This window comes from Anguilla rostrata, chromosome 17 (assembly GCF_018555375.3).
Source record: "Anguilla rostrata isolate EN2019 chromosome 17, ASM1855537v3, whole genome shotgun sequence".
NCBI lineage: Eukaryota > Metazoa > Chordata > Actinopteri > Anguilliformes > Anguillidae > Anguilla > Anguilla rostrata.
This window is the reverse complement of record NC_057949.1, coordinates 5,966,991-5,990,768: the sequence shown is the minus strand read 5'-3', so window position 1 is coordinate 5,990,768 and position 23,778 is coordinate 5,966,991. Positions and strand designations below refer to the sequence as shown.

At 45.2% G+C, this 23,778-nt stretch overlaps 2 protein-coding genes and 1 long non-coding RNA gene across 7 annotated transcripts; 2 read left to right on the top strand and 1 right to left on the bottom strand.

Moving 5' to 3' along the window:
• Positions 1–9,183, bottom strand: cd2bp2 (CD2 (cytoplasmic tail) binding protein 2). Of its 4 annotated transcripts, none has more exons than XR_010326897.1 (8): positions 9,040–9,183; positions 8,409–8,484; positions 7,585–7,717; positions 6,598–6,755; positions 5,028–5,583; positions 1,441–1,526; positions 150–336; positions 1–113 (listed from the first exon to the last, which is right to left on the bottom strand). XR_010326897.1 is itself a non-coding variant. In XM_064316368.1 (8 exons), the coding sequence occupies exons 1-7, from the start codon at positions 9,099–9,101 to the stop codon at positions 226–228; spliced, it is 1,182 nt and encodes a 393-aa protein (XP_064172438.1). In that variant the 5' UTR covers positions 9,102–9,183; the 3' UTR covers positions 1–134; positions 180–225. The 4 variants fall into 4 exon arrangements, 3 of the variants coding, with proteins under 3 accessions (XP_064172438.1, XP_064172437.1, XP_064172439.1); XM_064316368.1 differs by having other exon boundaries at positions 1–134; positions 180–336; XM_064316367.1 differs by having other exon boundaries at positions 1–336.
• A 4,610-nt stretch (positions 9,184–13,793) lies between these two features.
• Positions 13,794–19,887, top strand: mylpfa (myosin light chain, phosphorylatable, fast skeletal muscle a). The gene is made up of 7 exons (XM_064315716.1): positions 13,794–13,948; positions 15,185–15,280; positions 17,788–17,863; positions 18,475–18,579; positions 18,721–18,799; positions 19,375–19,423; positions 19,549–19,887. The coding sequence occupies exons 1-7, from the start codon at positions 13,946–13,948 to the stop codon at positions 19,648–19,650; spliced, it is 510 nt and encodes a 169-aa protein (XP_064171786.1). The 5' UTR covers positions 13,794–13,945; the 3' UTR covers positions 19,651–19,887.
• Positions 19,888–21,902: 2,015 nt separating this feature from the next.
• LOC135244183 (uncharacterized) lies at positions 21,903–22,769 on the top strand. Of its 2 annotated transcripts, XR_010326907.1 has the most exons (3): positions 21,903–22,251; positions 22,285–22,324; positions 22,550–22,769. It is a non-coding gene; the product is annotated as an uncharacterized LOC135244183 (long non-coding RNA). The 2 variants fall into 2 exon arrangements; XR_010326906.1 differs by lacking the exon at positions 22,550–22,769 and having other exon boundaries at positions 22,285–22,481.
• Positions 22,770–23,778: the final 1,009 nt, after the last annotated feature.

Genomic DNA, 23,778 nt, shown 5'->3' with positions numbered 1-23,778 from the left:
TAGGGTCTGAGACTTTCCTGTTTATTTAAAAACATCAGGAGGGTATCATACAACAAAATTTCAAACAATATTCTTTCACAGCACTCTGTGTAAGTGATTTTGTAGTGAGTGTGAGTGTGTGTGTGTGTGTGTGTGTGTGTGTGTGTGAGTGTGTGTGTGTGTGTGTGTGTGTGTATGAGCACGCCTGTATGCGATTCGAGCGATCTAGGTTTTCTAGTCAGCGTGTCAGATGTAGAGATCGAAATCCAGTCTCTTGGAACTGTAGAACTGTGCACCTCCTTGTCCAACCTTCCTGCAGTAAACTCCGTCTTTGAAGTAGCCCTCATCCACCCAATCCTGAAACACAAGGGGCAGAATTAATGCTGTCCAGAACACTGACTTCATAAATGTCAGGGCAAGAATCTCACACAAGTTTGCATTTTAAGTTAAGCTGTGCCGCTCGAATGCATAAAGAAAAGCACTGCATTATTTAAGCATTGACAGAGGAGGATAAAATATGAAAAATAGTCCAGGCAATTTACAATATGTCAAACAGTACATACAGCAATTACATATACATATGTGCATATATATATAAACACACATAATTCACCTGGCTCCTATATTTCCACAGAAGTATACAGTTACAAACAGTAAAATAACTGGTAAGAACTTATTGGCAAAATATGAAAAAAGGAAACGTCAAAGCATAAATAGCAGACGGACTAGTGACAATATGAATGTGGTGATCATGGAAGATTCGCTGTATTTCCACACTACTGGCTGTGCACATTCAATACTGAGATAAAAAAATGCAGCAGTTATGGCTGAAAAATAAACTGTTATTTCCACAAGGGAGACGGATGCTCAGCTCCTAGCCAAAAATACGTCCACAGCCACAGGTCCACAGGCTGCTTTTAGCAGGGATAACTGATCTATAGGATATCACTTCCAGACACTGACTGAAGTATAGGCCTACAGTTACTAAAGCTAGTGAATGAAAAATGGACACATCAAAGGCGTCCTTTAAGAGGGTGCTGGACCATCGCTGTTCTAGATGCTGAATCATGCCCAGAGGTTACATTCTTCAGGAGACTGCTTTGCGGTTGTTCGCCCATTTTGCTTTGAACGATTTAATGCGCATTTAACATCCCAATCCTGGAACACCAGCTTCCGCCTGCTGCTCCTCTTGATGATGACGCGTTTCCGTCAGAGTTCCACCCTGACATCTCCCTCGACGCTGCCTCTCTCAAAACATCCAAACAACCGCCCGTCTTTCGAAGTCAGCGAGATCTTTGCGAGCCATAATTGCAGGCACCCTAGTAAGTTCAGAATGTTTATACGCAGCCGTATTCGTGCTGCGGCGCAGTTTGTTTTCGCCTAACTGACGGATCCGCCACAACCGCGCGGCGGCCTGCGCCGGGGCCCGTGCCGGTTGCCCAGGTGCTTCCGGAAACCCACCTGCATCTGCTGGCTGCTGAAGGGTCCGTAGAGCTCCGCCTTGTCGTCATTCTGCCACCTGTACTCCCACATCACTTCCTCGCTCACTGCGGAGAGAGAGCACGACGGCACCGTTCACCCGGCAACCCAGCAACCACGAAACACAGCAGCGCACGCAGGACTGAAACCCACGGTGCGAACAGAACCAGCGCCAAATATCGCCAAGGCTTCCTTCAACTGCAGTTCATACACGACGGTACTTTAAAAACATTTTTGTGAATTGTTTCTTGGAACCGTTTCCAACAGAATACAGCCTGCTCTGCAATGGCATCTCTGAATGCCCTGAATATCCTTGTGGCAAACAGTGTTTTGTTCCCAGAACTAGGATGCCAAGGGTACATTAGAGGAGATGGTATTTTGTGCTATCCGTATTAGTTGTAATTCACAATCACAACTTCTGTGATCACCAATAAACAATCTAACATTCTTTTATTCATTAAACAAATACTGAAAATGGACACAAAGGAAATATGTACCACTCAGTAGAAATTTTTTAAATTGAATTCCACTTAAAGCATTGCATTCTACTGAAGTCGATGGTGTTTCACCCACCATTTCCCTGTCAAGTGACTTTCTGCCCCCATCACATAGGCGTAGATTTCTTGGGGGGGGGGGGGGCAGGGGATACATCCCCCTCAATATTTAGAACACATGCATTTGTCCCCCCCAATAAAAACTGAATTTTGTGTTTTCCTTTATATAAATAAAGACATTTCCCCCATAAATTGATGAAGAAAAGGAACAAATTGGCGCATAAAAATTCACCAGAATGCAGGAAATGAACGCTCAGAATTTCCTGGGGGAGAACCTCCAGACCCCCTGCTTAATGTGCTCCCCCCAATGTTCAAACGAAACCTATGCCACTGCCCCATCATGTGACCATCTCCCTGATATAAGGTATTCCAACCATTGCTATAAACTTACAAATCCACAGACATACAGCTTTCCAAAAATCACAAACAAGGCGGTAGATGTAAAGTTATACAGTGAACTTTAACCATGGTTCTAGTTTGCTGTCTAAAAATGAATTAAATAAAATTATTTTTTAAATGTATTGATAAAATACTGAGGCCTGTAGAACGAGTAATGTATATTTTTATCAACGCGGTCAACACAATATACACTATATGACCAAAATTATCTGGACACCCCTTGGTCTGGGGTCGTTTTTCCATGGTTTGGGCTAGGCCCCTTAGTTCCAGTGAAGGCAAATCTTAATTCTAAAGCATACAATCACATTCTAGACGATCCTGTGCCTCCCCAACATTCTGGGGGAGGCCCATTCCTGTTTCAGCCTGACAATGCCCCTGGGCACACAGTGAGGTCCATATAGAAGTAGTTTTGTCAAGACTGGTGTGGAAGAACTTGATTGGCCTGCACGGAACCCTGACCTCAACCCCATCCAACACCTTTGGGATCAACTGGAAAGCTAACTGCGAGCCATGCCTAATCACCCAATCAGTGCCCAACCTCACTAATGCTCTTCTGGCTGAATGGAAGCAAATCCCAGTAGCAATGCTCCAACATCTAGTATAAAGCCTTCCCAGAAAAGTGGATGTTGTTATAGCAGCAAAGGGAGGACCAACTCCATATTAATGCCCATAATTTTGGATGAATGTTGGATGTCAGGTGTCCACATACTTTTGGCCATGCAGTGGATCACATATGTCAACAGGACTCACACAGTGATCTTTGCAGCTTGATTTAGCTGTGCTACCCACTCACACAGTGATCCTGAGCTTGATTTAGCTGTGCTACTCACTCACACAGTGATCCTGAGCTTGAGTTAGCTGTGCTACCCACTCACACAGTGATCCTGAGCTTGATTTAGCTGTGCTGCTCACTCACACAGTGATCCTGAGCTTCAGTTAGCTGTGCTACCCACTCACACAGTGATCCTGAGCTTGAGTTAGCTGTGCTACCCACTCACACAGTGATCCTGAGCTTGAGTTAGCTGTGCTACCCACTCACACAGTGATCCTGAGCTTGAGTTAGCTGTGCTACCCACTCACACAGTGATTTCTGCAGGTTAGGGTTAGCATATTCCACAGTAGGGCACACACGTTTCATGCTGTACTATTCACACGTTCCAGGCCGTGGGGCAGGCAGTGCTTCAGAAAGCCGCAAAACTTGGGTTGTTGCTGCATTAATTCCACTCCAGATGCCCTCGGGCTGAATGTTACTGTGAGTGAGAACCACGTCGCTCCTCCAATCAGTGTTAGCATGCCTGCAATGTTTACAGTCTGCGGTGTGGGGAAAAAAAGCCACAGGCCTACAGGCGGGAGCGTGGGCCTACAGGCGAGACACGGACCTACAGGCGAGAGCGTGGGGCTACAGGCGGGAGCACGGGCCTACAGGCGAGAGCGCGGGCTACAGGTGAGAACACGGGCCTACAGGCGAGAGCGCGGGCTACAGGTGAGAACACGGGCCTACAGGCGAGAGCGTGGGGCTACAGGCGGGAGCACGGGCCTACAGGCGGGAGCGCGGGCCTACAGGTGAGAACACGGGCCTACAGGCGGGAGCGTGGGGCTACAGGCGGGAGCACGGGCCTACAGGCGGGAGCGTGGGCCTACAGGCGGGAGCGTGGGCCTACAGGCGGGAGCGTGGGGCTACAGGCGGGAGCACGGGCCTACAGGCGGGAGCACGGGCCTACAGGCGAGAGCGCGGGCTACAGGTGAGAACACGGGCCTACAGGCGGGAACACGGGCCTACAGACGAGAGCGCGGGCTACAGGTGAGAACACGGGCCGACAGGCGAGAGCGTGGGGCTACAGGCGAGAACACGGGCCTACAGGCGGGAGCACGGGCCTACAGGCCGGAGCACGGGCCTACAGGCGGGAGCACGGACCGACAGGCGAGAACACGGGCCTACAGGTGAGAACACGGGCCTACAGGTGAGAACACGGGCCTACAGACGAGAGCGCGGGGCTACAGGTGAGAACACGGGCCTACAGACGAGAGCGCGGGCTACAGGTGAGAACACGGGCCTACAGACGAGAGCGCGGGCTACAGGTGAGAACACGGGCCTACAGGCGAGAGCGCGGGCTACAGGCGAGAGCGCGGGCTACAGGCGAGAGCGTGGGGCTACAGGGGAGAGCGTGGGGCTACAGGCGAGAGCGTGGGGCTACAGGGGAGAGCGTGGGGCTACAGGCGAGAGCGTGGGGCTACAGGCGAGAGCGTGGGGCTACAGGCGGGAGCGTGGGGCTACAGGCGAGAGCGCGGGCTACAGGCGGGAGCGTGGGGCTACAGGCGAGAGCGTTGGGGCTACAGGCGGGAGCACAGGCCTACAGGCGGGAGCGTGGGGCTACAGGCGAGAGCGTGGGGCTACAGGCGGGAGCACAGGCCTACAGGCGGGAGCGTGGGGCTACAGGCGAGAGCGTGGGGCTACAGGCGAGAGCGTGGGGCTACAGGCGAGAGCGCGGGCTACAGGCGGGAGCGTGGGGCTACAGGCGAGAGCGTTGGGGCTACAGGCGGGAGCGCGGACCGACAGGTGAGACACGGACCTACCGGCGAGACAGTCACACAGGACACAGACTCTGGCCTACTCACACATCTCAGAAGACATCTCTTCCTGTTCCTGCGCCTTCCCTTTATCCAAGCAGTCGATCTGGTCTGCGAACATGTCCAGCTCGTCCTCCTCTTCGACGGCCTCGCCCCTCTGCCCTCCCTTCCCTCCTCTCATGGCCTTTAACCTGAAGCTCAGTCTTTCGTAAGTCTGCTGGTAGATCTCAAACTCCCCGCTCCCTACCAGTCTGTCCGCCAACGCCGTCAGCCGGTCCAGCTTCTCGGCGTCTCTGTCTGGCCCCGCCTCCTTCCCTTCCACCCGACCTTTCACCTTCTTCCGACCGAGCCCGCCCAGCCGCCTCAGCCCGCCGGCGACGGTCTCCCCCGGCAACAGCAGCTCGATGACGGCTTCCGTCAGCTGCTCTTTGCTGTAATTCGCCATGGGGTCCTCCGCAGGCTGCGACTCCACCTCCTCCTCGCTCTCCTCCTGCTTCTCCTCCCTCTGCTTCTCCTCCTCTGCCTCGTCTTCGTCCCCGGCCCTCCTCCTCCTCTTGGCCGCGAGGCCCTTCTTTCGCCTGACGGGTTGCTCTTTGATTTTCACCTGAGAGGAAGAGAGAAAAAGCCGTCATCGTTCCCGACGCACGACACAGTCCATGCTGCCTGCGTCTGTGGCTCTATTGGACATGCATGGGAAATAAAGTGTCTCAGGGAAAGATCTGGAATACAGATACGTTAGTTTTTTACTTGATTGTTTTACCCCCCGGGAATACCCATTTGTACATTGTCGCCCCATTTCAGGGCGTCATATCTTTTGGGACAAAAGGCATCATAGGTGTTTCTGATTAGTCAGGTATGTTCAGTTGCTTCCTTAGTGGTAATATAAACGAGCTTTCAGTGTCTAGTTTTGATTCTAGCATTTTGATTGCCTTTGGAGTCTATTATTGACATTTTCAACATGCGGACCAGAGCTGTACCAATGAAAGTCAATGAAGCCATTATGAGGCTGAGAAATTAGAAGAAAAAAAAAAACAGTCACAGACACAGGCCAAACTTTAGGCTAACCAAAATCAACTGTTTGGAACATCATTAAGAAGAAAGAGAGCACTGGTGAACTCAGAAATCACAAAGAGCCTGGTTTGGCCTATGTCTCTGAGAGTCACTGCTTTCCAGACTCATAAATTCATAAATAACCCTAATGAGCATGCATGCTGATCTAGGATCAGTTTACCCTTTAAACTTATAATGGACATGGTTAGGATATTGATGGGAAATTTGATCTTGGATTAGTACTCTGACTCAGATATGCTTTATGAACACAGTCTCAGAAGTACTAAGTCTGATTTCTGTCATTTCTCCAAGCAGTCCACAGACCAAAAGAAAACCCGGTTAGTTAAGCTGGTGGACTTGAAACTGACTTGAGTTTTCTAATGGTGAAGCATCAATTTAAACTCTTCTCATGACTCCAGGAGGGAACCTCACCATTTACAGAGACTCAGAAAATACCAGGCTCATTCACCTAAACTTTCAGAGCGTATGGTAACCCAGGGAAATAGCATTGGTCAAGCAGATGGACATGACCTGAAGTTTGAGTTATCCAACTACGAAGCTTAGCTACCCAATCAATGTTGTCGAGCCAGTTGTCACGAATTTCCTCCTCCTTCTTCACGAAGTAGTTTCCCTCGGAGTCAAAGTGCCCCTCCTGCATCTCCTCCGACAGGTTAAAGGGAGTGATGGGCACACCCTCGTCGCAGTCGATCGTGGCATCCTCCTGACCTGGAGGACAGAGACTGCTTTCACACAACCCGTCCAACAAGTACATGTAAGCATCATCACAAGAGGTCCATGAGAAAAAAGAAAAAAAAAAGATCTGGCAGAGACACAAAATTTCTTTGATGTCTCAGATTTTTACCCGCAAAAACTCCCTATGAAGGAAGGATATTTGACGCAAATTTTAAATTTGGACCACAAACCCTGAGGAATTTTCAACATGACTGACTGTTTTGGGGCATGGTTGGCCTCTATACAGTGTAGATGCCTCCTTAAAGACCCAGTCATTTTTAACTGCACATTCTACCAATAACATCTTAGTATCATTATAATCCTGACAAACTGAGAGTAAATAAAGACAACAATTCTATATGTTATTCTTGTACATTAATATATTATTTTCAGCATAAATATTACAATTTCAATAGTACCATTTTTGAATTGCCTGATTTTACAGAGCATTGTCCTATAAACTCTAAACCCTAAAACAAATTCTGAACGGACCCTCCATTTTATGTGAAGGGTGGGGGGCCAAAATGACCCCAAAATGGGTACTTTAATAGCAGCTCTCTCATAAAATAGCAGAAACCCAAATTTAAAAAAATGCATCAAACACCCATCCTCAATAGGAATATTCTTTGTGGAAAATTTCTGGAAAATCTGAGATAAATGGAACATCGTGTTTAGGTTCAGGCTAAACGTCCCACAAGCACAAACACAGACACACCGGATGCTCCAGTCAGAGATGTTTGACCCCCCAACATCGTTGCTCACCAGTATATTATATTAGCTTAATGTCCACATCGATGCACACCAGTATGTTATATTTGCTTACCCTCCACATCGTCGCTCGCCAGTATGTTATATTTGCTGCTCTCCTCTCCCTCTTCTCCTTCATCCTCCTCATCGCTGTCGAGAGAATGTTTGCCCTTGAACCTGGAGCCAGGACCAGTCACCTCTTCACATATCTGAGGAGAGGGGACACATGTCAGGAGGAGAAGAACTGGTTACCTCAGGCTCAAATGAGCTTACACAGAAAGCAGGTATGTGAAGAGTAATTACATTACATTTATTTGGAAGACGTACAAAAAGTGCATACCGAAGGTCACTGGAACAACCACAAAACACAGTACAATAAGTACAATAAGGTACAATACTCATTATGTAACAGTTATTCATAGCCATGAACACATTAAGTCCAGTTCACACAGTAAACATCACTCTGACCTAACCAATGCTAAGTCAAACTAGGAGGCATGACCAGCTACAACATCAAGATAATGATTCAAAGTACAATATAAGAGCTGGATGGGGGTAGCAATGAGCACAGGGGAACAGGCCGTCTTAAGACCCTATTTAAAACAGCCAACTGAAGCTGCACCATCTTGGAAATCAAATTCCAGAGAGATGCCGCACAGGAGTTAAAGGGTGTTTTTAAGTCACTTAAGAAATCAGAAACTGCTGAGGGCAGGGTGTGACTGGGAACATACAGTTCGATCAATCATGTCTCTGCATGCCTCCCGAATGCCACTCTCTGGAAAACCCAAAACACTGGAACTTCAGTTATGACTTTCTCTTAATCAGGCATTTCCTGGTTGAAGTTAAATGCAAGGTCAACGATAATGTTGGAATACTGAATGGGAAAAGTGCGGGTTTCACCTTCTTCTTTGGAAGCTCGTCTTCCAAGTCAAACCCCTCGCCACAGCCCTCGAATGTCACTTTTCTTTTTGACATGCTGATGGACAGAGATATAATTCGATTAAAACAGTGCGTGTACAATTCTAGAAAACTAGTTGTAAGCGATGCCAGCGTCGGGCAATCACGAGGAAGACGGGACAGTTAAGACTACATTGGCCTCCGCACAGCATCGTCCTGCAGGCTAGCTAACGAAGACGGACACAGCTACTTCGAGCTTGCTAACGCTAGGTTACAGTCTCACAGTAAGATCATAAGTCAGCAAGACATTAGTACGATCCACGGGGATTGACCAGTGATCTGTTACCAACAATTTCTAGAGATTAATATAGGTACGTTTCGTTTTAACAGAAAAGTGTATCTACTGAGATTTTCAGCAAATCTTAGTAAAAGATCCAAGTTAACGCAACCAGGCTGCAGTCATTTTGTACACCACACAACTTAGCTCAATGCTAACTAGCTCCGTTAGGGAAATAATTCGGATCATGGTGTACAGGAGATGAAACGCGAAAGAGATTCAAAGCATACTTTATGGCATTATTCGCATGTCAAACAAAGCCGATGTCAGAAGTATTGCACGTAGTGAAATATTTACCCGCGTGCGTCTTTGGTGCAACGTTTAGACCTCTGGTTTATATGAGCGCCATACGCTTTCATCAAAACAGGAAGTGACGCTTTTCGTTCTTCTTCTCCTTCTTTTTTTTGTTTTATTGCGGTTGTAAAATAGCATAGTGCTGCATTACCGCCACCAAACGAACAAGAGTATGAATTAGGTATGAGTTTTTTGTTGTTGTTGTAAATCCTATGTAATAGTATAATTTATTTTAAAAGGTAAAATAATAAATCTTATTTGCGAATACAATTTTCTGAAATTAATAATAATAATAATAATAATAATAATAATAGTGCATTTTATTTATGATATGCTTTCAATACAGCCAAAGCACTACATGCAGACAGTTGTTCAAACGTCCAGTGTAGTCTTTTTTAAAATTAAGTGTAACACAGCTAAGTTGCTGATTATTTCAAATTTCCACTGTAAATGATTGGCATTTCACACATTCATGTGACACTTGAACTTTGAATGACCACATCCTCTTCAGATGGTAAAATGACAAAAAAAAAAAAAAAACCCAGGGCTGAGTTATATGAAATAATTTGGGGAACATTGGGTAGCATTATTTTGGAGAAGGGCTTTTTTAATTTGTGTGGGTAAGAGCTATTTTGTAAGTTTGAATTCATGACTTATAGACAGTGCTTTGTATGCGTGAATAACCTAGAATGTTTTGTACACTGAATACGTTTTTTATTGATATGAAATAAGCGAATGGAATGAACCCGTTGGCTGTGATGTCTGTGAAATGTTGGTGAAAGGCTTTATGGGAACTGTATTTCAACACCGTGTCAGAAGAGTGGTTTTGCAGAGCGCAACGACATTTAAAAACCGGATTTAAAAAAATAAATAAATAAAAACAACCCTCCAACCCTCACCAGAATATGTACTTCTGCTTTCTGTGCTAGAATTGCTGCTCTGAGCTGCGCCCACCACTCTGACTCAGCCTCTGGAACCCCAGCTGCAGTGTGACTGGGACCCAGAAAAGCTCCACCCCACAGATCGCATTTTTAATGCTGAAGTAAACAGGGTTTTTTTTTTCTTTCTGGGATCTATTAATCCCTTTGACTGTTTTTGTTTCAACTCAGAGTAGCACAGCCAACAGAGATAAAAATAGGTTTAACAAATGGGAAGATATTGCTATTATTAAAAAATCAAAGGCCATCCACTCTGGCCATCAGGGTCACATTCCTGACAGGCCCGGCGACACTCTTTGGACCCCTCAAGCCCCCCCAATCCCCCCCCCCCCAACCCCTACACCCACCCAGTTCTCAGCTGCATGTCTAAAAATGGGGCCCAAGCTTGTGCTGAGCACTTTGTTCTGCTGTAAAATAGTGTCAGTTTCACAGGAAACCAGCACCTGTTCTTTGCCGCCACTGCAGTAGAAAGAATTCAGTCCTGATTTGGTGTTACCAAACAATGTGGTTTCCTGCCTTCAGTACTTCTCAGTTCCTCTGTTGTTCCCCTTATGTCCAGAAGATGTCTCTATTTCAGCTGACTCTGGACATCATCGCAGTACAAGGAATCTAATTTAGTACAGTGTGCTTGTTGACTAAACACTGTGAACCACGTAACTGCATATAATCAGAAAAAAAACATACCTCTATGAGATGTAATTAATCCAAAAACAGAAAGCAACACGTTTTATTCCACACTGAATATACAGAGACAAAACTCCAGTCAAATGCTTGTATGTTCATACGCTGTACAAGGCTTGACCATAAATGTACACACGTCCACTAACAAACAGCTATAAAACCAAACACAAAGGCATCCACAGCCGTCTGTCAGTTGGGTTATCAAAAGTGGAACTGAACACATGCAGCGTGAGGCACGATGTCCCAGAAATCATAGCTCAGCTCTTTTTGTCACTTCCTGTTTTGGTGTTTCTCTTTTGTACTTCACACAGATAGCCATTCCTATAAATAGGCTAAAGGTGTAAAATAGCAGGCTGTGCATCAACCAGAATTAGTATGACAATATTCATAATTGACAGCTACTGTATAGTGGCTATACATACATAGAACTTCACTTTTGCGACTTTATGTAAATATTTTTTTTGTGTATATTCAATTGTGTGAAGCACTGATTCCTGCTCCTATACACTTCCCTATACACTTTATGCTTGTGTGAAGCTTCAGCTAAAATCACATCCATTTCACTGCATCTCATGAGAGAGAAAGAGAGAGAGAGAGAGAGAGAGAGAGAAAGAGAAAAAGAGAGGGAATAGATGTGTATTTAATTTTGTCGAAATTAATTGGCGTTAATTTGATTGTGTTAAGGGCCTAGAATTTCTCGTTTGGCCCAGAATTCAGTGGCTGAGCGCTTGCGCAGCTGAGAGCAGGGGTATAATTAAAGATCCCCTGGGGGACGCAGTGGAATGTGCTCACCTGTCGCTGGGCGCTGCACTGACAGAGAGGCACAGATGGGCCGCGAATCGGACAAACTCAACGGGGGATGACCGGGAGAGAGGGGGGCAGAAACGCTCACTCTGGCAGGAGAAAAACGGGGCAGTGGGGTGCAGGATGAAGGGACACCCTGGCAGCGCTCGGAAATGCTTCTCAGTAACGCGAAAGCAGACGTGTTCTCAGATCACTGACGCGTCACTGTTAAATTCCCTGGTATTCTCACCCTCCGTCTTGGGCTGATGTTGCTCTGAATCAGGGCATCAGTCGCATAATTAAATACTGTACATGAATAAATTACATTGAAAGCAATTGTATTTACATTCCCCTCCCATGCACAGACACACTCACACACACATGCACACAGGTGCGTGTGCTCACATAAACACACACACACACACGCACATATACACACTTCACAAACACACACATGCACACATACACACTTAACGCACACACACATGCACACACACGCACATACACATTTCACACACATACACAAAGAAAGTTCACGCACACACACACTTCATGCACACGCATTCACCTGCATATGCACACACATATACACACTTCACGCACACATACACGCACACATGCACATGCACACACTTCACGTGCAAACACACACACACACATACACACTTCACACACAAACATGCACACACACAAACTTCATTGTCCTTGTATAGTTTACACACACACACACACACACAAACACACACGCACGCACACACTGAAACACACACGCACACACACACACACATAGACTTCATTGTTCTTGTATAGTTTACACACACACACACACACACACACACACACACAAACACACACGCACGCACACATTGAAACACACACGCACACAGACTTCATTGTCCTTGTATAGTTTGCACGCTGAAAGATGGCCATTCACTGCAGGCGAAGGCAAAGTGAACCTGAGGCCACGTTTGTGTGTGAAGGCTATTTTTACACCTGGCCCGCGGCCCAGCTGGCCTCGGTGCGTCCTGTGACTGCTGGCCTGGCTGACGCAGACTTGGCAAGGCGCAAGTGGGCCACGTGCGTGCCCGTGCTTGCTCTGGGGGGGGGGGGGAGTACTACACGGAATGTTTCCAAAAGCTGTTTTGATTTGAGCTTCCGTGTGAAAAGGGGCCTCCGTGTGAAAGGCAGGGGCTGATGGGATTTGGTGTAGCAGCTGATTAGCGTAGCAGTTGATTGGTGCAGCAGCTGATTGGTGTAGCAGCTGATTGGTGGAGCAGCTAATTGGTGTAGTAGCTGATTCTCCATAAGATAAATTATTATACATATGGGGACAATATGTCCTTATAGCTGTGCCTCTTCCCTGTCTCTTTTTAGAGTTCCCAGGGTTCAACTTGGTTGGCCACACTAAATATCTACAAATCAGCCTCGTAAACACCATCACTTTGAAGGATGATATATTTTAAAAACCTTCCCTGGGTTTAATACTATAACATGTATTGAATGCATTAGAGCATTATATGATTCATGTGTTTTTTGTAAAATAATATTACTGGTTGAAATTAATGTTTTAGTTTGGGAAATTCCATCTGTGCCATATTAAAATGTGTGTTGCAAATGTGTGTTGTTGTTTTTGTAAACTGTAAAACTGAAAACATAGATTTAACTGTGTCCACTCCATTTGAGAGTAAAGCCGTGACCACCGTATGATCCCACGGTGGTCACGTTTAAAACAGGTAGTACAATAACACCACACCGATATGACAAAAAAATCTCACCAGCAGACTTGCATGTGACAGGGTGGCTACAAAAAAATCTCATCAGCGGACTTGCATGTGACAGGGTGGCTACAGGGTGGCTACAAAAAAATCTCATCACCGGACTTGCATGTGATAGGGTGGCTACCCTGTCACATACAAGTCCGCTGATGATTTTTTGTCGTATCGGTGTAGTGTTATTGTACTACCTGTTTTAAACGTGACCACCGTGGGATCATACCATTCAAATCTGTAACAATGTATTGGCAAATAAAGCCTTGTAGAGTGAATGTCTTCTTGCAACACACAACCCTTCCTCTACTCCAGAGTGAATAAAGGAGCCAGCATGTTGTGCGTGTCATATTTGAGCGGACAGGGCAAAAACAAGGCCCTTTGACGGAGTGCGTGCGTTGATGACGAAGGTCGTTCAGCGGGCCAGTGGACCTCCACGTCTCCATATTAGTCCACAGATGGCGACAAACTGTGACAGAGTCCGGCGGTATCGGGTTCACCTCATTCTAAGACTCTGGGGGTCTATTTCTGAATGGCTGTAAGATGATAGTCCATCCCTCCTTCCCTTCCTCTGTTACTTTCCCCCCTGTTTCTCTCCCTCTCTAACCCTGCCAAAACTTGGCCGTACGGCTAAAGTTAGCCCGCCTGAGGCCCTATATAAGCCCCCAGGGAACGGGCCCTTAATGTGGCTTCTCTCAGTCTTCTCTTCTTCACAGTCCAAACTCCACACACCCTCTCCAAATGGTGAGTACCCACAGTCCTCCTCGTCCTGCATCCCGGCCTGCTCCTTCCTCGTCTTCCTCCTCTGTCTCATCCTCTATCAGGAAACTGCAGGGAAAAAAAACACGGCGGTTTTACACGGAATGGCAAACGAATCAAAGATTCTCGCAACTTTGGTTCCTCGTTGAAACAAAAGAAATCGTGGAACAACGGTTCACCTGTCTGAAGCAATATTTGGTTTGATTTGAAAATAATTTCCTGGATGTACAACTTTTTTTCCAAAGAGAAAAATATTAATGGTACTTTTTTCAACAATAATTTTCAAAAGCTATTTAAATGTAACCCCTATTTCTAAAACATTTTATGACCATCAATCTTTAGGAAAGGAGGAAAAAGTTTTACAATGAATAAATAATTCATTTCAGACAGCTTTTGGGTGATCCTTAATCTGGCAAAAGTGGAAGATTTTCCACATGAAATGAATAATTCATAGTCAGGAAGCTCTGAGCTTGAATGCTTTATGGACCAAAGCTGTAAAATCTTATGGAAATGGTGTCAACTTGGCATGATCAGCTGCTACATTAGTAGCAATTAGGCCATACGTCACTAAGTATATCTTACAAAAGTACAATGAAGTTCCTTTGACATTTTCAGAAATTTTCAAATTAAGCATGTTTCAAATTGTAACAATAATTTCATTCTGCAATAAAAAGCCTATCATCAGTATGTATTTACATATTATATACATTTGCATTTAATTGCATCGTGGTTAAATTACTCATAACTACAAAAATGGTCACAATATTAATTATGATTTTTGTTTTTGCCAAATGAAACTGTTCCTAGTTTATGGCTCTATCTTTACATTGTTTGATCAACTGTGCCGTGTATGTCAGTAGGTAGTAGTTTCAGTGTTTCCTTACATCTGGACCTGAAATTTCATGTGTGTAACTACACTGTATTGAGACTGCGAATATTTGTAAGGCAATGCTGTAATTTAAGCATTCTCGGTCAACATGTCCTTATGCAATTACGGCAAGCGTTCCTCTTTCACATTCGTCAAGCGCGCTCAGTTTAGTCCGGAGGTCAAAGGGCAAAGCCCGGACATGGTCCTGTCCCTCCTCTACACTAGCCGGTGTGCTATAGCCATAACAGGGCTTAGGCCTACAACTACTGCAAATCACTGCGCTTGTACGTAAAGATGCACCGTACCCTAAATCTGCCACTGAGTGTCCGTCTGTTTGTCCTCTCGTCCCTCAGGCACCCAAGAAGGCAAAGAGGAGGCAGCAGGCCGAGGGCGGGTCCTCCAATGTCTTCTCCATGTTTGAGCAGAGCCAGATTCAGGAGTACAAGGAGGTGAGGATTTGCCCAGTGTCTTTCAGCATTTTCCCTATAGGTTGTACCATTCAGTAAACGCAGGCACACATGTAAATTAATACAAGCATGTATGCAAAGAGAGGCAGTTTGTCGTCACTTACCTGGCTGTTGCAAGCAGCACTACTAGCATATTATGAGCCAATTCAGTTAAGGTGGTCTTGGACTGACTGGTAGCCACCTAAAGATCTAAGGGAAATCATTCATTTTGTCATGCACCAGGTGGGTACCAGTCATTCCAAGACCACCGTAACTGAATTCTTTCCTAAAATGAATCACAATTCCACAGTGGAACAGAATTATTAAAGTTTAGTTACATATGTGACGGTCTTCCATAATGCAGAACAATTCTTCTGAATTTACAATGACAGCTTTTATATGTATTTACAGTGAGCTCTTCCCTGACATCTTTTATATGTGTTTACAGTAAGCTCTTCCCTGGCAGGTTTTATATGTGTTTACAGTGAGCTCTTCCCTGGCAGGTTTTATATGCATTTACAGGGAGCTCTACCCTGGCAGGTTTTATATGTGTTCATAGTAAACTCTTCCCTGACATGTTTTATATTTGTTTACAGTAAGCTCTTCCCTGGCAGGTTTTATTACCCTGCTGGGTGAAACCTGAAACACTTGGGCAATTTTCGCACCCTCCTAGACTCTCAAGCCCTCTCTTTTTCTGATTGGTCAGAAGTCTCTCTTCCTCTCTTGACGATGACCAGGGAAACCTGAACTGAAGCGTGACTGGGAAAGTTTATCGGAGTCCTGACGATGCTCGGAAGTCACTCTAGTCTTTTACTGGATTGGTCAGAAGCTCTTTTAATGCCAGAATGTTGGAGGGCAGTACAGGAGACAGACTGGGGCAGATTAGAGACTGGGGAAGTACAGACTGGGGCAGAATAGAGACAGGGGCAGTACAGAGACTGGGGCAAGTATAGAGATTGGAGCAGTATAGAGACTGGAGCAGAATAGCTTAGTTTAATGAAAAGATACTGTACTGTGACTTGACTACCTGTATCTATAGCAGCTGTATTTGAATTTAAGCAAAGTTGGAGAGTAAGGGATTTTGATGGAGACACAGTGAGGGAGAGAGATGGAGGGAGAGAGAGGTATGCTAACATACCAGTGAATGAATGACTGAATGAGGCTATGTGAATGAGTGAGAGTCAGTGATTGGCTGAATTAGACAGAATTACTGAATGAGATTGAATAGCTGAATGAATGTGTGTTTATGCATGTGTGTGTGTGTGTGTGTGTGAGGGAAAGGGAAACATAAGCAATATAATCTCCTTAAGTGTCTCTCAGGGAATGTCTGACCTGGCACTCAAGACAGTTTTAACTGACTGGTCAAACAAGAGGACACCAGCTGCCAACACTGTCAGGACTGTCAAATATCATCTTGCATTCCTTAGGTGGTGGTGGGGTGGGGGTGGGGGGCAGGTGTGGATGGGGTTTAGCATTGTGAATCCAGGCTTACATGGTATTACAAGGTGTTCCAAAAGTCCCTCAAACTACCACAACACACTTCTGTCTTTATTGTTAGCCTGTCATTTTGCACGCTAGCTGTGGTGGCATGAATGCACCATAACGTGCTAATATTGTAATGGAATGACACTTACGACACTATGACACATTCATGCGGTGTATGCAGAGCGCATTATGGCTATACTGTACAGTATGTATACTTCCTGTTCACTGGTTTAGGTATGCGTCCATTTCCTGTTCACTGTTTCGAGTACTTCTGCTTCCTGCTCACTGGTGACTGACATTTAAATCTCTCTTTCTGCAGCAACATTTTTTTCATTTCATTTTGAAATGAATTTTTATCTGCAGTAGTCAGTCTCAGGGCTTTCAGTTATTCTTGGAGATCAGGGGCCTCATATATAAAACAGACTTACGATCAATATTGAACTTAAGTATGACTTACGCAGAACACCACATATAAGTAGTTATTTATAAAATTTTGTGCTAGCATTATTGTAAGGACGCGTCACCGTTACTAGATCTCTAGGTAATAGTAAATATTATTACCAGATGAAAATGGTTAATTGATGCACAGATTTGCATATATTAGTACACGGGTTAAATAAACACACGTGATATTTTAACAAATGTATTTATTTATTGTTTGTGCGTTGCGGTTCGCTTCCCTTGGGTCTGGTGTTTCACAATAATGTAAGGGGAAATCGCTGATTGTAAGGCATGTTCAGGTGCCGTCAATTTAAAGTTAATTTGAGATTTATAGATCAGTGTGTAAGTTACAAATGGGCTTCTTAGAACCTGTGTAAGCAATGTATTTTATGCTCAGTATCTTTTATGAATCGAACATAAGCACACCGGCGGAAATGATATTAAGACTAAGTTCAAGTATAAATCTAAGAACATTTTTATAAATGAGGCCCCAGATTTTTAATCTCAAATTTAGTCACACGGCGTAAGCATCTTTAGCTTTAGTTTTAGTGTCTACCTGTCCTCACTGTTCATCTCCTCCGCAGGCTTTCACAATCATCGACCAGAACAGAGACGGTATCATCAGCAAAGATGACCTCAGAGACGTGCTGGCCTCCATGGGTAAGCTCCAGATTTGCTTTTCACATGCATAAATGGGGAATGCTGGGTAATGTAGTACCTCCTGGGAGATTATGGACATTCAGTGGGAAGAGTTAGAGCCAAGCAGCCAAAACCGGGCCGCGTTTTTGAAGCTCACTTCCTGGACTTTTTGAGAGACATTGCTCACTAGCGCCAGTGCGGTTGGCTCCAGTGTAAGTTTGTCAGCCACCCGTTTCAATGTAAGTCAATGGTACCAATATGATCTAAATGAGAAGTCAATAAGTTTTTCCCCACAAGAACACGTAGTCTCTAAGTCTTTTTTCTTTGTCTAATGTCTCCACCTGTGTCTATTTATTAAATCATGGTGTCATTGGGACAATATTTTAATATTGTGTGCCCCAGTAGGGGACATTTTGCCTCATTGTCTAGTCACAGCCCCTTCAAGTGACGTGCAGTATCTCACAAGTTTAGTAATGGCTCTCAGTCACTTTTTCTGAATTTTTTCTGCAGCTCAAGGTTTGACCGTAGTGAGATGCTCCCACGTCTCGCTCTGCTGTGTGTGGCCACTGTGTGGCAGTAGCCAGCTGTTTGTGTGCACACTGTGCTGATGCCCCTCCCCCCTCCTCTTTCAGGCCAGTTGAACGTGAAGAATGAGGAGCTGGAGGCCATGGTGAAGGAGGCCAGCGGCCCCATCAACTTCACTGTGTTCTTGACCATGTTCGGCGAGAAGCTGAAGGGTGGGTCTCTCTCACACACACACACACACACACACACACACCTTGAAGAATCCTCTCAGTAGATGTGCTTTGGAACATCACTAAAGGCAGAATAGACTAACCATCCCTCCCTTGCTCTTTCTCCCTCTCTCTCCCTCCCAGGTGCTGACCCTGAAGACGTCATTGTCAGTGCCTTCAAGGTCCTGGACCCCGAGGGAACCGGCTCAATCAAGAAGGAATTGTGAGTCTGACACAAACGAGGGGCACGTTTCAGGAGCCCTGTGAAGGGAGGAGCTTCCCACCACATGACAATGCGTTTGGTTCAGACCAGCGAAGTGACTGACAGCACATAGCAGCTCCACCCACTTACACTTCAGTCACTATGGCGCACCAGTATGGGCTTGGTTCATCCCCTGATTCTTCTGGAGTTGGCGAATTAGCTGTGCTTTATACTCCTGTGTTCTGGAGATGGGAGGGGAAAATAGCACCCATGACTGAGCGCAAGGATTGCGGCACTGTGCTTAGCAGGATTTCAGGGCTGCAAGTTCAAATCCTGGGCAAGGCAATTTTCTTCTACCCTAATGCTCTTTGTACCCAAGCTGTGCAACAGGAAAATAAGTACAAATTTAGGGCGTTTAAGTCATCAGAATGAGAGCGTCAGCCAAGCAAACAAACCACAACACAATGATGTGAAGCTCACTTGCTGTGACAGACTTATAGCCGCACAGTACGAATAGCAAGCCAGTAAGAGAGGTGTGCACACCTTCACCATTGTGATGTCATGCTGACCTCTGACCTCCACTCTTCTCTCTGCAGCCTTGAGGAGCTGCTGACCACTCAGTGCGACAGGTTCTCCGCAGAGGAGGTGAGACCGTGTTTCATTCACTCTTCATTCGTTCGACTCTAGTTCGAGTGCTCCCACTCTTGCTCTCCATCTCGTCATCTAACCCTAACCCTCTCTTTTCCTCTCCCTCTCTCTCTCTCTCACAGATGAAGAACCTGTGGGCCGCCTTCCCCCCAGATGTGGCCGGAAACGTTGACTACAAGAACATCTGCTACGTCATCACACACGGAGAGGAGAAGGAAGAGTAGAGGGGGAAAAAATCCAGAAAGCGACCATCCATCTTTTCTCTACCTCCACAATAGCATCCCTCCGCACTCCTTTCTTCTTCTTCAGTCACTCACATTCCCCCCTTCTCATCTCACGCACGGAGACAGACTCAAATCTGCCGCCCAGACACCCGATGAGGGCTCAATGTTCTGGACTTCTTTATGTATGAGCATTGATGGGAAATGGGGTTATTTTCAATAAAATGATCATTAAATCCACTCTTTCTCCAGTTTCCTCCTCTTTTTCTCTATTTCCCTCCGTCTGTCTCTCCCTCCCTCTCTGGCAACCGGTTCTGCTGGAACCCTGTCCTGGAGTGATTGGTTAGCGGAAACAGCAATCAGTTACAGAATGACCAATGGGCTCTCACTGCACATGAGGCCAAGACAGCCAAAGTCATTGAAATCATGAGAAATAAAGACAGCAGGGATTTGACTCTACATTCGAGGATACCTCTCCCTCGTCAGTTTCGTATCTTTTCTTACTTAGGGAGAGGACAGCGGGAGAGGGATGAAGGTGAACGAATGCATGAGGAACAGGTGTCTCCTAAAAGAGGCGGCAAACTTAGAAAGACAAATAGGGCCAAGCCTCTTTCATCCCACCTTTCCACATCCTTCCTGCTTCACACTTCAGACAATCTCTGTAAATACTAATTTCCTCTTGCAAATAAAGCCGAGCTCTTTCGTACTGCAGTGTCTCCGTTGGTCTTGGTGGGCTGGGCTGGGGCGAGGGTGGAGGACAGATACAGTTGAACGGTTAGCAGCAGCGTTAAGCGTCCAGCCACAAGGTGAGAGGTGTTAAGACAGGCTATCGGGACGAGCGGCTGTTCTCAAGACAAGCTCCTCTCGTGACACTCATGGCGAGAGAGCTTTCCATCGGTGACCGTTAAATGGAACAGGAGAACATCTGAAGCTTTTCAAAAGGTATGACGAGACAGGTTCACCCAGAGAATCCTGGTACAAAACGGGAGTGTGAGGATTCACGACAGCGGAAGTGGGTGGAGCTGCCACGCGCGCCCAGCAACTCACTGATCTGAACCAATTATTGCGATTTGTTGTGAAGGAGAAAACCTTTTGATTGGTTAAAACAAGCCGATGACGGCTTGTTTTAAGGAACAGGAGAACATCTGAAGCTTTTCAAAAGGTATGACGAGACAGGTTCACCCAGAGAATCCTGGTACAAAACGGGAGAGTGAGGATTCACGACAGCGGAAGTGGGTGGAGCTGCCACGCGCACCCAGCAACTCACTGATCTGAACCAATTATTGCGATTTGTTGTGAAGGAGAAAACCTTTTGATTGGTTAAAACAAGCCGATGACGGCTAAATGTAGCCCCAGCCACTATGGGGTTTATTCTCCGCTCATACAGTGCACGGGGCCGCAGTTGGGCAAATGAACTCAGGTTACTTCTGCCAAGCTGCTAGAAAGTGGAAGTGAAGCTACCTCGATTAAAATTCAAATGAAATAAAAATACAATTTTACTCGAGACACGCCTCAGAATTGTCAGTGAAAAGCAGACTGAGAAGTCCTGACCGTCACAGATAAGTTGACTACACTAGCAGAACATTATGACTTGAAAAACACACCACCGGTTCCAACGCTCAATTTAAATATCATAAATAAATGTAAAATGAAAGTTAACCCATTATCTCAAGTACTACATTGAGGAGAACGATCAAGCAGTATTATATATATAGTATATAATTTTTCATGATCATATTATTTGCTACAGACTTTAAAATTTAATGAACAAGCAACTGTCTTTTTAATGTACATTAGAAACACTTGGAAAAAAGGCTGATAATTTTCATGAACAAGCAACTGTCTTTTTTATGTACATTAGAAACACCTGCAAAGGTTGAAATAATTACACCAAACAGAAACTTTTAATTGATTATTTATTATTCATCATTATCGTCATCATCATCATTATTATTATCATTAAGTACATTGGAGTGTAGATTTTTTTTCTGCAGTTAAGGAATGATGTCAATTATTCATTAATTTATTTAGTTTTCAACAATCATAGTTTCTTGTAAACTTTAAAAGAATAAGATATACAGACTGTACAGACACAAGAATGACAAAAAAGCAAAACTTCACCAAAATAAAAAAACAAACAAAATTAAAGACAGGTTACACTGAGTATCAAAGAAAGGGGTAACAGGACCAGTGTAGAAATACACATACTGCTACCCCTGTGTTGTTCCATACTCTTCAGTTCAGTTGTGTTTTTTTCCCTTGTTGCTGCGGTATCAGATCTCCCATGATCCTTTAGCCTCTGTTCAGCCTCTTGCTCCCACTCGCTCCTCCCTGACCTCTGAGGGTCAGCTCCTCCCTGACCTTTACACCTTCAGTTCCTGCCTCTTTACAGTGGAGGACTTGAGAAAACATTCCAGGCAGATTTAAATGATAAACACAATGGTCAATAAATAGAGATTAGATGAGATCTACATCAATCAACAGGTATGATGGAGTGTGTTTGTGCGTGCGTGTGTGTGTGTGTGTGTGGGGGGGTTATCTGCAATGCTCCTCAGACACAGGAACTGGGGTCAGAGGTCAAACCCACTCTGGGCTTGTGCCAAGGTACACGGCTAACGTACAGAGCTCATGGCTAAGGTACAGAGCTCACGGCTAATGTACAGAGTGCATGGCTAACGTACATAGCTCATGGCTAACATACAGAGCTCATGGCTAATGTACTGAGCGCCATGTTTGCGCCATGACTAAACTACAGAGCTCAGCACACCACATTCACTGCAAACATACACCAGGAACAAGTTCTGTTCACTCGGATGTAACAATGCTCTGCAGCGCCCCCTGGATCAAAATGAAACATGGCGATCAGCAGCAATGACCGGCCCCATCAAAACTAGAACATCAGAAGAAGGTCCCTCCTGACCTGACCCACACCACACACACAGCACAGAGAACAGAACTGTTTGATTATGACCCTGTTCTGCTGGCTTCTGGTCTCTGGCATAGCAGTACCTCGCCAATGCCACGATAAGCTCCATTTCAAGCATCTGAGTTAAGGATCATTATTTTACTTGGTTTTTTTCTCCACACATTTCTGGCGTACGGTTTGAAAATCAAAATCTAAACTGAAATGTTTAAAGAGAGTCCAGATAATAACAGAGGCTATATCAGAGTTAAGTATTCTCTGGACATTTGTTACACACATTCTTCCAATCAAAATAAATTATATAAATAGAGGCTGAAGTTTTATTTATTATTTTTTAAAAGGTGGGAAGGGGAGAGGGTCGTTTATAAGCGAGCAGTCAGGAAATTACGCAGTTTTCTTTTTTCTTTTAGACAGGTAAATCGCAAAATAAAAACGATAAACACCGCTTGCTTTGAACAGTAAAAAAAGAGACTGAAACGCGCTTTTACGGGTGGGCTTTACTGTGGACAGAAGAGAAGGGGAGACGTTCGAAGAAGCAGCAGGACAGCGAAGTCCTCTTTTCCGCGAGCACCGGCTTTGTTCACTCGGCTCCACCGGGGGGTACTCCATACGAATTACGCCGAAACGCAGCGTCCAGGTTCCGCTAATACTGACATTTTCAGGGTGCTCGAGTCCAAGAGCAAAGGGACTCTCCGTTAAAAATGACACGCCCTTCACCCAGCTCGGAACGGGACGCCGTCTCGCGGTCCCTTTCCAACCGCAATATCCACCTTTGTCCGTTTCCCGCTATAATACGCCGCTATCTGTAATACTCTCCAAACCCCAGGAGTCCATAACGATGCTGAACCTGTAATAACGCTGCCTTAATTAACTCCAGACAGAGGGTTCCAGGTGGAACTGACAACTGTCATCCACTGATTACCGTATTTGCTGTTATATCACGCACCCTTCTTTTTGCCTCTCGAGAACTACACTGAATCCCAGAATACACCAATGGTGTAATTAATCACTGATGTCTGGAGGTCGCATGTATTAAACGCATATGCTGATCCCAATCATGCAGACAGGTTTGTTTTGTTTTGTTAAGTACTGCCCCTGCTTTAGCAGAATGATGACACATACTGGTCGATTGTGAATCTGGACTGTAACCTGAATCGGTTTGTATAAATACATTTGTCCAATGGATATATTAACAAAGAAAACGTTGG

Coding starts and splice junctions, on each gene's coding strand:
- mylpfa (XM_064315716.1), top strand. Junction 17,864..18,474: donor AGACGTGCTGGCCTCCATGG/GTAAGCTCCAGA, acceptor CTCCTCTTTCAG/GCCAGTTGAACGTGAAGAAT. Junction 18,800..19,374: donor GGCTCAATCAAGAAGGAATT/GTGAGTCTGACA, acceptor TTCTCTCTGCAG/CCTTGAGGAGCTGCTGACCA.
- cd2bp2 (XM_064316367.1), bottom strand. CDS start 9,101: ATGAAAGCGTATGGCGCTCATATAAACCAGAGGTCTAAACGTTGCACC. Junction 8,485..9,039: donor TGCACCAAAGACGCACGCGG/GTAAATATTTCA, acceptor TCTGTCCATCAG/CATGTCAAAAAGAAAAGTGA. Junction 7,718..8,408: donor ACGAGCTTCCAAAGAAGAAG/GTGAAACCCGCA, acceptor CCCTCTCCTCAG/ATATGTGAAGAGGTGACTGG.